Source organism: Ostrinia nubilalis, chromosome Z (assembly GCF_963855985.1).
Source record: "Ostrinia nubilalis chromosome Z, ilOstNubi1.1, whole genome shotgun sequence".
In the NCBI taxonomy this organism is placed as follows: Eukaryota; Metazoa; Arthropoda; class Insecta; order Lepidoptera; family Crambidae; genus Ostrinia; species Ostrinia nubilalis.
In genome coordinates, this window is record NC_087119.1 from 7,727,339 (window position 1) to 7,745,959 (window position 18,621).

At 38.1% G+C, this 18,621-nt stretch overlaps 2 protein-coding genes across 2 annotated transcripts; both read left to right on the forward strand.

Annotated features, from left to right (window-relative positions):
* Positions 1 to 889: 889 nt before the first annotated feature.
* On the forward strand, positions 890 to 14,790 carry LOC135086924 (pancreas transcription factor 1 subunit alpha). The gene is made up of 4 exons (XM_063981749.1): positions 890 to 1,083; positions 2,519 to 2,741; positions 4,113 to 4,203; positions 13,997 to 14,790. Exons 1-4 carry the CDS (start codon positions 890 to 892, stop codon positions 14,143 to 14,145), a joined length of 657 nt encoding a protein of 218 aa, XP_063837819.1. The 3' UTR covers positions 14,146 to 14,790.
* LOC135086857 (enolase-like) lies at positions 10,445 to 11,869 on the forward strand. Its single transcript, XM_063981678.1, has one exon. It carries the CDS (start codon positions 10,528 to 10,530, stop codon positions 11,827 to 11,829), a length of 1,302 nt encoding a protein of 433 aa, XP_063837748.1. The 5' UTR covers positions 10,445 to 10,527; the 3' UTR covers positions 11,830 to 11,869.
* Positions 14,791 to 18,621: the final 3,831 nt, after the last annotated feature.

Here is an 18,621-nt window from a genome sequence, read left to right on the forward strand (position 1 = left end):
GACAAGTACACAAATTCACTTGAAATAATAAAACACTCAAATGTTGTCAGAAGTTGTCTGTAGTTAGCCTAAGTTTTTTTTAGTAGATAGATAGTACATAATAAGACTTACTTACTTAGGTAAGTATACCTACACATACTTATCTATCCCCGCACCAACCGTAGATACTTCATCGAGTATGATTATTTATTGTTGATCCCTCAAAAACATGAGGATATGAAAATAATAATATTTTTTACGGTAAATGTGATAAATTGAAAATTATTAATAATCGCCGGTTATTATGAATAATTACCGACAGACGAGGTAGTGGTTAAAGACACTTTATTTCTCATAAGAATACTACTGATTCACTTACTGAGAAACTAACATTATAATAATTTTTTCAGGTAAGTAAAAGTAATAAATTAAATGTTTTAATTTAGGTGAAGATTTTAAGGAGTTTTTAAAAAATATTGCGTAATCAGTCTCTTTGTCTAGTTAAGTATTCATAAAGCTTATTTATTCATAAAATACTTTGACATCGGAGCAGAAAGCGCTACCTACCTACCTACCTACCTAATAGGGGATTTTTGTGTGTAAACATGTCGCGGTAAGAATTCTGCTACGGCATGCGGCCACTTTCCATGACCTACCTAATCGAGTTATTCTGACGCTAGCTGTCAACGAACAGGGGTGGATTCAGATTAAAAGAGGGGTCGTTTTATTTTGGTCGGGGTTGATGGTGGGCGGGGAGGCTACATTAGGGCGGGGCCATACTATCGGAGTCCTAGCCCTCTCTGTTCACTCACCATTTCAGTGGCATGCTCACTGTGTGTCGCATCCCAGTAGTGTGTGGTAGAGTGCGGTATTAAACAATGCGGGTGTAGTACGGAGTTTTTGTGGCAAAATGTTTGACATGGAAAGTGGTGGGACAGTGCGGTGTCCCGCGATGGAGGCGGCCGCGACCGTGGCCCCCTTGGCCTCAGATGGGTCTCCATCCTCGGCCAACAGTTCAGACCTGTTTTTGTACGACGACTCCTCGATGTCAGACGGCAGTTTGTACGCTAGCGATCAAGAAAATCACTCAATTCCTAGAAAAAGGTAATTTTCTTTTTAATAACTTTAGTATGACATGTAATTAGTCATAGAACGGAATACAAATTATGTATTAACACAATAAGGAATTAAAACGTATCCCCACTGTAGAAACTAATAAAAGAATACGTTGTTAAATCAACAAAAATACTGAATTGGCTGAAATAATCGAGACAAAAATGTGCGCATTGCGAGTTATAGTACTTACTTGTAGTTACCAGTATTCATTACTTTCTTGAAATGCATGAAAAGCAAAGCGAAATAAATGATATAACATCATATAGTTAATTATTGTAATAAAACATATTTCTAATGTTGGTTTTACCACGAAAATTAACTGGATCACACAAAAATTAAGCATAATGTCAATGACACATCTACTTACACACACAAAAATTTCGCTTGTACTTCTTTTTATGTCCGACCTGGGTGCGGTGAATGCCTAAATTAGGTAAATAAATAAATAAATATTTACAATACCAGCGAAAAGCAGCACATAGATTTACGCACAGAAGTAGTGAGATCAGCAGAATTAACGAATTAACTAAAATTCCAATAGTTATTGGTGATCAAAGTCGATATTATTAATATTGCAAGGTGCTGGCAATGAAACGGTTCACGGTTGCAATAATGCCCACTAAATAAATAATTATCAGGGGTTGAATGAAGTAATTGTTGCAATTTTCATATCACACTGACTGAAATGATAGAGGTGTAGTTTATGAAACGTGTCTAACAAATAGAACTGTAAAAACCCTTCGTTGAAGATAGGGCAATAAAGCATAAATTCCCTTGTGCTTACTACAAATAGAAACTGCATGAGAATTCATTCAGCGAACTGTAAGGAATTGTAATTTCACATCGAATATTTATAGTCGTACTTCGTATGCGCTATTTCAAACCCTTCAACTGAAATATTTTTTAAGTAAGTTATTCACATCACTGAGCACTGAAACCGACGATCTGGTGAAGGTCGCGGGAGGTGTCTGGATGCAAGCGGCGCAGGAGCGGTCTTTGTGGAAATCCTTGGGGGAGGCCTCTGTCCAGCAGTAGACGTCTTTCGGCTGAAACGAACGAACGATATTGTGTCCAGTGGGCATAGTGTGAGTTTGCATCAATCCGACATACATTTAAAGTTACTTTTTTACGCAATCACTAGTGAAGACGTTTCATGTAAACTCACTACACTAAGGCCCAGAACAGACGGTGATACGCAACTGCAACGAAACTGCAACTTTCTGATGATTCTGATGAATGAAACTGAAACTGAAAGTTTCAAACTGATCGCGTCATGTGTGGTCTCTCAACGGACGCTATGGCAGAAACTTAGATGCAACTCAAAAGTAACTAGCAGTTGCAGTTTCGTTGCAGTTGCGTTTCACCGTCTGTTCTGGGCCTATGCCCTCAGTTTCTCGGCAATTGAAGACTTGTAAACTCACAGGCCAGAATGTCGGCGGTTGCACAAGCGTCGCTCCCGCTGCCCCCAGCAGCAAATTCAGCAGCGCCAAGCCGCCAACTTGCGCGAGCGCCGGCGTATGCAGTCCATCAACGATGCTTTCGAAGGCCTGCGCGCACACATCCCAACGCTGCCATACGAGAAGCGCCTGTCCAAAGTCGACACGCTCAAACTGGCCATCGGGTACATCAGCTTTTTGGGTGAACTGGTGAGTCATGTTCCATTCTTCTTCCATTCTCAACCTTCACTGGTTCGGTTTCATTGGGGGCCAAGCTGTAGATCCTGGGTATACAGGAGAAAAAAAACAGTAGAAAAGTGTGGTGGGATAAGTCCATGCAGTTATTCCTGTACGTTGTAATAGGTAATAATCCTACAAATTTTCCAGGATGAACCTATTTGATATTATGACTCGATCTGAGCTCAATCTATATCATACTTTATCGGCAATATAAATGTGTTCTGGGCGTAGATAAAAAGTGCCCACCTTCCCACCGGAAATCGTATGATGATCTCTTATTTAGGGGATATAACAACCACAAATCCTTACAGTTACAACTTACAACGCATATCGTTTATACTCACAAAATAAATACTTATTCACTTACCTACCTAACCTACATTTCTCAATCATGTTCATGAGAAAAAATGAACATGATTGAGAAATGTCCATGAAAATAATCTAAAATTTTATTACTAGAGCTCTCTATGAATAAAAAATATTTTTCAAAGGAGGACATACCTACTTTTTGTGCAAAAATAGTCTTGGATAGGTACTCCAGAAACCAGTAAGAAATATAATATTGATCCCGCTTCAGAAAGCACAAAAGTCGTTCTAGAAGCTTCTTACGTATCATAATCCCTTTGTGATTTCACCGAAACGCCTAGACGGGAATCGTAGCGTTGTCGTAGTATCGTAGACAAGCGTAGACAACATGCGCCGTAGCAAGACGTAGCTCGTAGGCGGGAATCTTCGTAGAGCCTTGTAGATTTCTTCGTAGCGCAAAGGACATTATATTTTTTTCCGCAATATTGGTCTACGACTTTTTTATATTTTTTTAACTACTCGCCCTTTCAATGAAAATATTTTTGTTTCTAACAAAACGTTTTTGGAGAGTCTAATTAAAAGTCCCGAAATGAAAAGCCTAGAGCCGGGTCTAGACGGATATAATATAAGATTACTGAATTCTACGTGTGAACGGCACTACAAGCATTACGTGTAAAGTGCTTCCCATACTATTTCCATTACATTACACGATACATTACATTACGCGTTACACCCTTCTGGATCCGGCTTTAGCTTTAAAACCACAGCATAATAATATCATAGTAATAATAATGAGTATTTTGATAATATTGAGCTACGATAAACAAAAGCAAATTATATTTATGACCAAACCAGAAACGTCTTCTTACCTAACATATGCCTAACATTAATAGACTTTTACATTCTGATAAAAGATAACAATATCGTATAATATATCGTACCAAATAGGTATAATATAAAATGCTAGTACGAGTACTATTTAATGTAACCATGCTCTCTTATTTAATTTTTTTAGTGTTGTTATTTTGTTCTCAGGTACGGGCTGACAGAGATTCGCCGGATTCAATGCTGTCAGGAATGGGAAATATAAAACATAAGGAAGAACAAAAGAAAGTTATTATAAGAGGTAAGTAACAACAACTCATTTCTCAGCTTAAAAGAGAATAAAAATAGAATTCTAAGTTTTGCAAGATCAACTTTTTATCAAAAAGTTGCCCAAATTAATGTAGCAATTTTTCTTTACAAATCATCATAAGGATTTAACTTTAGCGAATGGTTTTGTACAAAACAAAAGTGGTTCAAAACAAAATGCGAACACGTTCTATTCAGCAACGTCGCCAGTAATAATGAGACCTATTATTAGCCGACACAGTTGAACAACTTTGTTCCTAAACTGTAATAGCTGCAATTTTCGTTTAATTATTCACACTACTGCACCTCTAGCATGAACAACTTTCGTCTTCGAATCGTCTGCGTATTCGACAAAATTCGATGCTCATGCATGATGCACCTTCGAATTAAACGATAACGTGACAATTTGGATTGTCAAAATAAGTTTCGTGCAACTATTTTTCATACTAAGTTCACTTTACGATACGTTCACAGGGGCGCTGTTTTACGTACTAAATCTTTTGATGGCGATTCAGTAGCGGCGTAAGTGGGTTGCCAAGCATCAGGGGGTGACACAAGTCGCGCAGATTAGTACTTACTGGCGCATCTACATGGCAATTCTGCGGTTTATGTCATGATACGATTGTCTTTAAATCGTCGAATCGATAGGTAACCCCAAAATTCTGGGGGGTACCAGGGGGTGCCTGGGGGGGGGGGGGGGGGTCAATGGTCAAAACCCATGCTACGCCGCCACTGTGGCGATTCAAATTCGCAAACGATTCAGTCGAAAGTTTTTCGTGCTAGAGGTACTGAGTTCTGAACTCTGAAAATAACGAACTTAGGTATATAATGAATGAAACCTACTATTGGTTACGGCACGGTCTAATAATACGCTAATGGTTTTATTACGGTAAATAATGATGGAGTGACAGGAAAAGAGAGATCATTTTGAAACAATAATAGTTAGCGCTTTAAAATCGCTATAAAAAACTAAACTATATTACTTAGGGCTGATTTTTCAATCGTCGGATAACTTTTAACTGAAGAATAAGTTTGTCATTTTGGCATATTTCCCATACTAAACCTGTCAAAGTGCCAAACTTATTCTTCAGTTAAAAGTTATCTGACGATTGAAAAATTAGCCCTTAGATAGTTAATAATAAATTGGAAGTAAAACGGTCCCTGAATATTGAGTCATGAAATCATGGTTACGGTGTACATTGTGAGTGATTTTGTGTATTTTTTTTCGCTTTGTTTTAACAAAAGCAGTAGGTAGGTAGGTACATAATAGTATTTCTAGAGAGTAACTTGCTCTAGAAATACTATTCTCTAGAATATCTAATCCCATCAAAAACAATACTTGTCAAAAAAACCAAGTCTCGCAACTCAGTTGTTCTACGGTAAAAAGTTGTGAAATCCATGTAATACCAAGTCCAGGCCAGGAAATCTTTAACGTTTTACATAAATATATTGACTTGGCCATCGCACTAAATAATTTAATTTACACGTGTTTTCATGCGATGGCCAAGTCAATATATTTATGTAAAACGTTAAAGATTTCCTGGCCTGGACTTGGTATTACATGGATTTCACAACTTTTTACCGTAGAACAACTGAGTTGCGAGACTTGGTTTTTTTGACAAGTATTGTTTTTGATGGGATCTCATTTCTTTTTGTATTTTGTAGACAGCAGTTATGTATCTAGAAAACTGGACCGAAATTGAAAAATTTTACTTGACTTGGCGGTTGCGCTACCGTGCCCCCAAATCTCATTTCTTTTTGTATTTTGTAGACAGCAGTTATGTATCTAGAAAACTGGACCGAAATTGAAAAATTTTACTCGACTTGGCGGTTGCACTACCGTGCCCCCAAATATTTTAGTTTTTCCTTGATTCATACAACTAACACTACTAATATTCCAAATTTGAAGCTTCTAGGTCTGCTAGAAGTGCCTTAGAGTTTTGATGATCGGTGAGTCAGTGAGTGACAAAATTAAGTAACTTTGACCCGTTATAATTCTTAAACTACTGGTTCAAATTGAATGAAATTTTAAATATACCGTGTCTTTACAATGCCTGCATAGCTAATGAAAATTCAGCCTTCTAGTTTTATCCACAACGAAGTTACAGGCAGTCGAAAATGGCCTGAATTGCTTCGAGAAAAGGATGGTACGGCCGTGCCGCTTTTTTGCTCGACTTGGTGGGGGCACTGCCGTGCCCCCAGACTAAATAAAAAAACTAACCAAAAACGAAATGGCAATGTCACGATCCCTCGCCGTTGAACCGTGCCCGATGACCCCCGCCCCCGCTCTCCAATTTGTTTGTGCACCTTTGCTAATCGATGCCACTGGAGCCCTAGCCCCTCCGTGGGGTCAATTACAACAACATATTGCTTAATGACTGACTATTTTGTTACCGAATAATAATTTGGGAAGAAATTATCTCATAGATTAATCTTTATTGAATTTCAGCGTTAATTTCTATACCTACTACAATAGCAAATTATAATAGTAGGTAGGTATACTTTAAAAAATAGGTAATGACGATTAAACGGAACTTAATTACGAGTTCTTACTTATATTATATGCGAAAGTTTGTATGGATGTCTGGATGTCAACATGTTTGTTATTCTTTCACGCAAAAACTACTGAACAAATTTTGATGAAACTTTACAGTATTATTGTTTATAACAGTATAATAACATATGGGCTATTTTATGACGATCTGTGACAAACTAAATTTCACGCGGGTGAGGCCGCGGGCAAAAGCTAGTAACCAATAAACAAACTAAAACAAAACGGTCTGCTTTTAAAAGAACATTCGTGTTATTTTGCAAACGTAGGCAATCCAGCCTCTCTGTAGGCAGAGCTTTGTGAAAATTGTGAATACAATTTCATCAAATTGATCAGTGATAGGTAATGACTTTTCACACGCATCTGCGGCATCGCGTGCTGTGATGACGTCACCGCCGTCATTGCATATCTAACTGGTCCAGGTGCATCCCTGGTTCCCACACTCCCGCGCATTGCGTGATGCGCTCTATGGGAACAGGGAAACTGTCATTCCATTTGATGTGCCTCTCGCAAATTGGGGACGGGTACTGGTGGGAATCTATTATACTTATCATTAAATGCTTGGCCATTAATATTGATAATGTTTATTAAATTACTAGCGGCCGCCCGCGACTTCGTACGCGTGAATCCCGTTTTACCCCTTTCATCTATCTTACGCGGTTTAGATTTTTTCATACAAATGTTTTTTCCCGCTAACTCCCGTTCCCGTTGGAATTTCGCAATATCCTGTTGTAACTAAGCTTTAAGTTTACTAAGGGACCTGCATGCCAAATTTCAAGCGTCTAACTTAAGTGGTTTAGATTTTTCATACAAAAGGATTTTCCCGGTAATTCCTGTTCCTGTGGGAATTTCGGGTATTCCTTTCTTAGTGCACCTCTACGGTACCTAAGCTACGTCCCTCATAAATTTCAAGTGCCTACGTTTAGCCGTTTAGGCTGTGCGTGGGTATGTCAGTGAGTCAGTCATACAAAAGGAATTTCCCGCTAATTCCAATTCCCCTGGGAATTTTGCAATATCCTGTTGTAACTATGCTTTAAGTTTACTAAGGTACCTGCATGCCAAATTTTAAGTGTCTAACTTACGCGGTTTAGATTTTTTCATACAAATGTTTTTTCCCGCTAACTCCCGTTCCCGTGAGAATTTTGCAATATCCTGTTGTAACTAAGCTTTAAGTTTACTAAGGTACCTGCTTGACAAATTTCAAGCGTCTAATTTAAGCGGTTTAGATTTTTCATACAAAAGGATTTTCCCGCTTATGCCCGTTCCCGTGGGAATTCCTAAGTATCCTATAACCTGCCCAGGAGTATGAAGAATAATTGTATCAAGTTTCGTTAAAATCCGTAGAGTAGTTTTTGTTTCTATAAGGAACATACAGACAGACAGACAGACAGACAAAAATTTTACTGATTGCATTTTTGGCATCAGTTTCGATCACTAATCACCCCCTGATAGTTATTTTGAAAATATATTTCATGTACAGAATTGACCTCTCTACAGATATTATAAGTATATAGATGTTCAGTTTTTCTTGCTGTAAATTGTGTCCTAACTGTAATCGAGGTTTCTGGTAAAAGCTAAGCTTAATTTTAATAATACGTCTACTTAGCTATAAAATATTCAATGCAAGGAGTAGTTTAAAAGTAACTTTCTTTGTGTAGTTCTTTTCTTATTCTGCAGCAAGTTTTGTTTTGAAGTAGGCCGAAGTGTTTCGAACATTGGATTTTATCCATGAAATAGGAAGGTATAAGTATAAAATATGCACAGCAGTCTACACGGCTTGAAAAGCGAATAAAATCAAAAATCAAAATCAGAATCTAGGTATCTAGGTACCTGACCTAGGTGAATAGTTGACTTACCAAATTGAATGCATATTTATATGACTTGTGTGTGTTTTTTATCATTTATTATGTGTTCAATAAAGCAATAAAATATTTAATAAAGTTGTGTATGTTACGACACCGCACCAGTGCCACGGTCTTACCGTGCCTATACACATCTTTCAACTAATTTTATTCCGCCACTTCTTCTCAGCACCAGCTGATAATAAATGTTGTCTAAGTAGATATTGCTATTGCTATATTGGATGGCCTTTAAAGAAGGTTCGATTCACTTAATTCGCGATGACATCATCTTAGATCCAGACTCGTGATAATAATATCATCTTTCAACGTTTACAATTTGTAAGTAAGTACTCTGCACTTGTCCCAGCTGAAAGTACAAACAAAGGGGACAATGTCTTTGTGTGCGAATCACACCGAAGCAAATTGAGAGATCCCCTAATAAACAGTGGGGCGGGGTGTATTAGAATACTATTAAGCTCTCAACACCCTACTCAAGCGTCTGCTTAATGGCACTTTAGAGCTGTGTAAATAGTTTTGCTCTTCGTAACGCTTCTTTCAACTTTCCAGTGAAATACTTACCTACTAAATTAAGATGCATAGCTAGAAACTTTATATGTATAACTACTTTGTATAGACACTAACTACGAAAGCTTATGAAAAAACGAACTTGCATTTAGTAGGGAGTTTTTTTTCAACTAGGTAGGTAAGTACCCTTAATTCACGACAATTTACATACTAAATTATTATGCTTGTATGGATGTCTGGATGTTAACATGCTTGTTACTCTTTCACGCAAAAACTACTGAATGGATTTTGATGAAACTTTACAGTATTATCCGGTATTATTGTTTATAACCTAGAATATGGGCTATATTTTATGACGATCTGTGACAAACTAAATTTCACGCAGGTGAAGCCTCGAACAAAACTTAGTGCTATATAATTATTTAATGTAAGTATTTTTAAAAACAACTGTCTTAGTAGTAAAACGATGATCGATCGAATGTAAATTATTAAATTATGCCAATAATTATAGCCAGGCGAATGAAATGAATAATTAAGTAGGTACCTACTTTTATAATGCTTCCACCTTTATGAGCTTAATCATAAGTAGGTACCTACTCTATGAATTGAAAGTCGGTACAACATCTACTTGGACCAAGAGATCTCAAAAGAACAAATTCTTATTAATATTTTTTGCTAAGTAAATAAAAATTAGTACTCAGTCTAAAATATAGTCCGTTACTTCACGTGGGTGAAGTTAATTATATCCCTATCAGAACACCACCAATATTATCACAACAATGAAACGATAACGATAAAAAAGCCCTACACCGCTCAAGTGCGGGACATAATCTCTTTTTCAATTAATAAAAAAAAACACCTTATCGAAATGTAATGTAGGATTTACATAGGGATTACGCACACGTGCAGCGCCCTCACGTTTGTGTGCTTACTTTCTGTTTGTACTGTGCTTTGAGAGCTTCTGAAAGAAAGCATCTACATTGTACACTTGAATCTAGCTGTAAATGTAACTTGAAATTAATTATTTCGGGAAAGTACCTAGCTAGGGAAGCTAGAGCCAAAATCATTATAATCGATAGAGGTGTATTGTTTACAACTTTACGACTTTTTTAGTGCACCACACCGAAAAAAGTATTAGAACCTCTTATCTAGAATAGAATGAACTTTAAGTTGTATCCTGGATTTTTCATTTCCCGTTATCAACAGTCCGTTACAGAAACCTAAGTGTAAAAGGACTATTTGTTTGTTAATAAAACCGCAATGCAAATTGTTTATTGGCATGTTTAAAAAAAAACTTAAAACAAGAGCGTGTCATTTGTCAAGTTAATTTCACTTCCAAAATATTTTTGACCAAAATAATACAGAATTTATTTTTTTAAATTTTTATTTATTTATTATAAAAATGCCTATTAAAATTCTACTTGCGCGGCAAATATTCGACTCGACTGGGGTGCCGACGGTGGAAGTGGACATGGTGACCGAGCTCGGGCTGTTCCGCGTCGGCGTGCCCTCCACCGACAACAAGAAGCTGGCCGAGGCCGTGCAGCTGCGCGACAACAACCCCGCCGAGTACCACGGCATGGGCGTCAGCAACGCCGTCAAGAACATCAACACCATCATCGCGCCCGAACTCATCAAGCAAAACCTCGAAGTCACCATGCAAAAAGAAATCGACCAATTCATGATCTCGCTGGACGGCACAGAAAACAAGTCCAGACTGGGCGCCAACGCCATCATGTGCGTCTCCCTCGTGGTGGCCAAAGCTGGAGCCGCCAAAAAAGGCGTCCCCCTGTACAGGCACATCTCTGACATGGCCGAAGTCACGACAATCATTCTTCCAGTCCCGCACTTCACGATACTGACCGGCGGCGTCATGGCTTCGAACGGTCTGCCCTTTCAAGAGTACTGCATAATGCCAACTGGAGCATCTTCGTTTATGGATGCGATGAAAATCGGCACGGAAATATATCGCTACGTCAAAAACATAATACGTTCCAAGTACAAAATCGAAAATATCTATGTCAGTGATAGCGGCGGATTCGCGATACCTCTGGAGAGTCATCGAGATGCGCTCCTTTTCCTGACAGACGCGATCAAGCAGTGCGGCTACGCAGGCAAAGCCGAGATAGCTATCAACGCTTCTGCAACCGATATGTTCAAAGACGGCGCCTACGATTTAGAGTTCAAGAATCCCAATTCCAACCCGCAAGAATATATGTCTTCGGATAAACTTGCTGAAATATACCTGGATAATATAAAGGAGTTTCCCGTGTGCTCAGTGGAAGACGGTTTTGAGTTCGATGACTGGGCTGCGTGGTCTAATTTGACTGCGCGTACGCAGAGTCAGGTGTTCGGGAACGATTTGACTCAGACGAATTTGAGGAGAGTGGGTTTGGCGGTGGAGAAGAAGGCGGGGAACGCCGTGGCGTTGCGTTTGAACCAGGCGGGTACGCTGAGTGAGGTGATTGAGTGTTACAAGTTGTTGAAGGCGAACCAGTTCGGCATAGTGGTGGTGGACCGGTGGGGGGACACGGAGGACCTGTTCCTGGCGGACCTGGTGGTGGGCCTGTCGGCAGGGCAGATCAAGTGCGGGGCGCCCGCGCGCAGTGAGCGCGTCGGCAAGTACAACCAGATCCTCCGGATTGAGGAGGAGCTGGGCGCACTGTCTAAATATGCCGGAAAGAATTATCGTGGTCAGATGTAATATTATACAGAATTTTCAATAAAACTTTTAATTTATTGAACTAATTTATTTTTATTAGGTATGACGTTGAATTTGTAGTAGAAAATTCGCTTTCGGATTTACTGACGTCTTCCATATCCACGAGTGGATTCTCTGGGGGAGACGTAACATTTATTTTTCGCATATTAGTGATTCCAATGTTAGTTTAGGCGTGAAATACAATAAAGTAGCTTTATTTATTTCATCCATCTACCTCACTTAGTACTTAGTTCAGGGCAGGACGACAAACAGTACGAGAACGTATCAATTAGCTACTTAATTATTTAGAACACCGACAGTTAGGCACCCTGCAGGTGATTAAGATTTTGGGGAGCCGCGACAAATGGGGTATGGCAGTAATGGCCGGATGCGGTCATTATAGTGCCGCTATTGTGCGGCTGTAAACTGTTATTAGAACACTTGTGGCACTAGCCGATTGATTGTCGATTTTACACACATGTAGTTGTGTATTTTAATTACCTACTTAATATAATAATTTATATCGATAATAAACCTCCTACTCACAAACACAGTCATGTCCATTCTTTATGAAAATTTTATGACGTAACCAGTGAGTCTAGACAAAGTGCACATTTTAATCGCAAACCAGTCGAAAAGTGGTCGAAAAGCCTTTTTTTTGTATGGAGTTTTGACGGATTCGATTTACGATTCGATCAAAAAGTGCACTTTGTCTAGACCCACTGATCGATTTTATTTAAGACTAGCTTTTGCCCGCGGCTTCTTTTTTTTTTTTTTTAATGGCAACCAAACCTCTCTGGGGGGTTTATTTCTGCCAATGTCGAGTGAAAATTGACATATCAGTAGAACGTGGGTGTTTCAGTTCTATTGATTTTTCATGGATTCCGTGGAGTTAAGTATGCCCGTAAGCAGGTTTCAAACCCGCGTGAAGTTCAGTTTGTCACAGATTATAGCCTTTATCTATGTTATTCTGGGTTATAAACAATAATACTGTAAAGTTTCATCAAAATCCGTTCAGAAGTTTTTGCGTGAAAGAGTAACAAACATGTTAACATCCCGACATCCATACAAACTTTCGCATTTATAATATTAGTAAGAAGTACCTAAGTAAGAAGACTTTAAATAAATGGAAAGTCCTCACAGCTAAGTTCACAGAATAATAATCTATCACCACAGTCTATCACCAACAATAAAACTAAACCTACGTGTTTAAACCTATTAGGGAGGTAATTTAGTTTTATTAGCTAAGTACTAATATCAGTAATATAATAGTAAGCTTTATCTTTGAATGATTACTATTTTTTCCTCTTTCAAAATAGTAAATGAGAGACTTGTTATTATAGATTAAAAAAAAACTCTCCAAATTGAAAAATAAAAAATCGCACAGCTACAAAAATAGGCGCAACAACAAAAAAAAACAATGAAATATTAATCGACAGGAGAGACAGGTCAACGTAACCCTATCAATGCAGGCTGGGGTCGTGTGGTCCGTAACAGCGCGCACGTGCGCCCAACCCCCCAAAATAACACCCGGGCATTATACCACATTATACCACATTCGCAACTCGCCCCTTAAACTCACTCCAAATAATTGCAGATAAATAAACCTTAAGTTCGTGCCCACTGGGGTGTTATTGTCCGAGAATAATTAAATGTACAGCGATTAGAGATTAGCCACTTTACGTAAACAACTTTAAGAGGAACAAATGCCTGCTGCATTTCAAAGTAGCAAATATGTAATAGTATAGTTAATTAGTAGGTAGAATACTTTTCCCCGTCTTCCCAACATTTTTCATTGATGATTACTATTACATAACAGTCATAGCGTGATGGTATGTAGCCTTCCTTGTTATATGGGCTATCCAACACAAAACGATTTTTTCAAAATTGAACTTACTTAGTAGTTCTTATAAGATCAGCGCGTTCAGCCAAAGAAACAAACTACATATTTAGCTTTATAATATTAGTATAAGATTTACCATCTTTAAATAACTATTTTTTACAAGTCCATTTATTACTGATCGACGCATGAATTATGATATTACGTATTTTCCTTGCACCGTTTTAAAATTTTCGCGTCTACAGAAAAGAGGAAACTGGGCAAAAATGTCACAAACAAGTCAGTCCCAAACGGTATTTCAATAGTCGCTTAGTAAATTCTTTTTTGCAGGAAGCAACTTGCAAGCTCACTCGCTCTCGTGGTCGCGGCGCGGGGAGCGACCCCCGGGCAGCACTCTCCACGCCAAAATCTGGATACCAGAGGATCCCCGCCTCTTCAACAACGCAAACAATGTCATGGACAAGGAGGAATTAAGATAAATTCTCTTTGTTTCGCAATATAGGTATTCATTGATCTCAATTATTGTTACTAATTTCAGTCTATGGTAAGCCAGCTAAAAATTGAGAGGAAAATACCCAGTCTTACTGGACATAAGAAGTAGCATTTGCGGACCGGACTTTAGTTCGTGCTACCCCTGACCCTACAACGTGCTACTACCTTCTGGCTAATGATTAGTAATGATATACTAAATACATAACATGTAAAATGATTGAAACATACTTAGAAAGTAAATTGTTCCCTGTCTCCTCATAGAAACACCACTATAATACACACATTCATAGTATATTTTTTATTTAGGTACTTATTGATGTTCTTGTATAAATTAATATTGAAAATAATTATTATGTGACTGGCGACAGCAGTAAAAGTTAATTAGCTTAGAATAGAATACATTTTTGACGTGGAACTAAAGACACCAAGGAAAAATAGAGTACTTAGGTAGGCTTAAGATGTTCAATAATCCAGTATTAGTAGTAATTATTTTAACTATTAAAAATGTTCATAAAATAGCAGGTTTTAAATTGGAATTAGAATAATCAGGTAAATGTAAAGTGTTACCTTAGTTATTATGGGTTAATTATAGGTAGTTGAAAGCCGACCAACTTAATTAAATACAGTGACGTGCTGGCGGCAAGCATGATTGACATCATATTACCCTCAACGGACGTCAATATTGCATCGATCAAATGCAGTAATTACCTACTTGAAAACTAGGTTATCGGACGTACGATATTACCACGTATTACCTATTCTTAAAACCGAGTACTTATAATAAATTGGTATAACTAGGTGGCAGGCATATTTTTGACGACATTAAGGCTGAGTTGCACCACCTAACTTTGAGGTAACTATAACGTTAACTGGTGTTTTTTGTATGGATTTTGACAGACTTTTGAGGTTTGTTAAAGTCAACGTAAGATGGTACCCAGCCTAAGTAAGTATTTACTCATTTTCATAATGTACATACAAAAGGTAATTATACAGGGTGGAATTTTGAAATGCCACCTGGAGGGAAAGTACTCTTAATACGGTAGATAGAAAATTTTACTGAAAGAAAACATTCCTTTATTTTTTAAAATAAAGAGAACTGCATTCAAAGATTTTCGAAAATTTTTCGAAAACTCACTACATACCGGTAGTTACCATACCATACAATTTTCTGTAACATAATTAAAATAATTTAAGATTTCATGGTTTTCCTTTCATCTGATTTATCAAGTATGTTAGAGAGATTTCATCCTTATACTTAACCCTAACGATCGATGTAATAAATATACAGGGTGTAATTTTTAACAGATTTTAGTTCGTTCGATTCCCGGCTGTGGCAAGTAAATTTTTGGAAATCTTTGAATGCAGTTCTATTTCTTTTAAAAAATAAAGGAATGTTTTCTTTGAGAAAATTTTTCTATCTACAATATTAAGAGTGCTTTCCCTCCAGGTGGCATTTCAAAATTCCATCCTGTATATTATAATTAAATTATTTTGTTTGAGGATGTTAGCAATTACCTACTTGAATTTTAAATAAGTCAATTACATAATGTTACAAGCGGGGTGATAGGATTGTAGTAAAGGTATGCTTCAGTCTCTAACAATAAATTTTAGATATACATATTGGACCTATGTATTTACGTTATATTTTTGTTCTTTAACTAGCTTTCCGCCCAACCGCGGCTACGCCCGCGTGAAAAATGGGCTGTTTTTAGGGTTTTCCAGGAAATTATTCGATTTTTTCTCGCCGTAAAAACCATCCTTGGACTTCAACGAACATTAATAAAAAGAATTTGTAAAATTGGTTCAAACGTTGTTGAGTTTGCGCTTACCAACACATTTTGCATTTTGCGGTTCATTTAGTATACAGGGTGTTGATTTCAATCCTCGCCATATTTAGGGTGTTGATTAAGTAGCTTATTCTGATCACGAATCAGTAAAAAAAATTACTTCGAAAAAAAACGAACTTTAACTTTAGTTAGTCAAAGAAAAATACCTATTTACACTACCTACTTTACGTGGCTTCCTTCAGTAGGCTATCCGACATGATAAGCGAGCGATCCGCGTAGTTCGATGGGTGCCGCAGTGTAAACGTACCTATTGCATATTGCGATCCACAGTACCTACCTACGTGATGTCGCACGAAAAATATTCGCTAAAAATTCCACTTTCGTTTGTAATTTATTGTTTGGTGGATGATGCGTTTATATAAGTCATAATAGATCACCTAAATAAATATGGCGAGGATTGAAATCAACACCCTGTAGATTTTCACTGAGAACTATGCCATAGCTAAAAATTCGTATGTAACCGATAAACAATTTTATTACTACCTTTGTGAAAATCTAAAATCTTATTAAACCAAGATGTTATTTCTCAATAGTAAAACTTGTGATTTTGCTGATATTTTTAAAACTGTAATGTTACTTCTAACTTTCTTCATGATTATTATAATTTTTACCATAGGTTAACTAATTTACATTACAGCACAGGATTGTACTTAATCTAGTCAGTGTATAGAATGGTAAGAAAAACAGAACTTAAGTATTTGTACCTTTTATCCGTTCGCAATAAATAATTTATTGAATTTATTATTAATTTAACGTAGGTTGTAAGTAGAGATTGCAAATATTCGATAGTTTTCCATTTCGAATATTCGAATATTTTTTCAGTGATATTCGAATATTATTCGAATATTCGAATATTTTCAAAAAAATAAAAAGCACTTAAAATATCAATGTTTTTATTGCTTTAGGAACGAATATTTTAACTATTTAACAATATAGTTTTTAAAACAGTTATAAAATTCTCATCATCATCATCATTTCAGCCATAGGACGTCCACTGCTGAACATAGGCCTCTCTCAATGACTTTCACAATGACCGGTTGGCAGCGGCCTGTATCCAGAGCCTTAAATTCCCGCTACCTATATGTGGTCCTCGGTCCACCTTGTGGGTGAACGTCTCACGCTGCGCTTTGTAGTACGTGGCCTCCACTCCAGAACCTTGCTGCCCCATCGGCCATCAGTTCTGTGTACTATGTGATCTGCCCATTGCCACTTCAGCTTGCTAATCCGTTGGGCTATGTCAGCGGCTTTAGTTCGTTTAAGAAAGAAGAAAGAAAGAAATCTTTAGGATCTCCTCATTTCTGATTCGATGTCGTAAAGAAATACCGAGCATAACCCTCCCCATAGCACGCTGTGCAACTTTGAGCTTATTTATAAGGCCTATTCTATTGTCGGCTGCCCAGTCGAGTTGGATTCGACGATTTACCTTTTTCTCGAAATTTGATCTACCTAGCCGAATCGTTTTTCAGAGGTAGACATACTTGTCAACTGTTTCGAGGATCGAGCTCTAACCGAAACATGGACGTTGGACATGAGCTTCGTTTTTTCCATGTTCATCCGAAGGCCTACCTGTTGGGCGACTCGATTAAGGTCTTCGAGCATTGTGCCGAGGTCTTCAAGCGATTCTTCCATGACCACAATATCGTCAGCAAACCGCAGCTGAGTGATGTATTTGCCATTGATAGGTATTTATGCCGAATTCTTTCCATTCAGGGAGCTTGAAAGCGTCTTCCAATGCAGCCGTCAACGGTTTCGGAGATATAAGATCACCCTATCTCACACATCGCCGCAGAGGAATCGCCCTCGCCGGAGAGACTGCAGCACTGCCTAAGTCTCGATCGAATCAAAGGCCTTCTCATAGTCCAAGAAGAGCACCACCACGCTTTTATCCCATGCCTCTGGCGTTGTTCCCTGAAGTAAGACGGAGTTAAAGAGTATCTGAACGAATTTCCATGTTCCACCTGCGTTCAGAAGCTCCGAGGTTATTCCGTCATCACCTGGTGCCTTGTTGTTCTTTAGCTGTTTGAGAGCCTTCCTAATCTCGTATAGGCTGATATACGGGATGTCTTTGGTATAGTGTCGCGTTAACCTAGCTCTTGCGTCTATTGCTGAGCTATTAACAGGTTTGGAGGTAATTAGCTGTCCATAAATCTTTTCGATCTCACCCAGTACCTCTGCTTTTGTTTGACGTTATCGTCCGCCATCTTCAGCATCGTCAGCTAACTTTGCTCAATAGAGTCGTCTCTTTCAAATTATTTGGAATCTTGGTTTCGCTCTATCGCCTCTTTTATACTATTTGTATCAAAGTTGCGAATAATAAAAATATGATTGAAAAAACAAAAAACACAACTACGTAAAAATGAACAGAAAAGATAGAAACAAGACAACTTAGTGTTCACAAATGCAGTCGGAAGCATTAATGACTAGTTCTTTTAGTTGGTGATATGTATCTGATGTAGAGGTGGGCGCCACGCCGGCGCGCCGCCGCCGCCGCGAAATTTTTCACGCCGCCGCCGCCGACGATCGGCTGTCGGCGCGCCGACTCCTATACTGCCTGCACTGACTATTTGTTTTTTTTTACAAATGTTTCTATTGTGCGGGAATCGAATCCGCGACCTC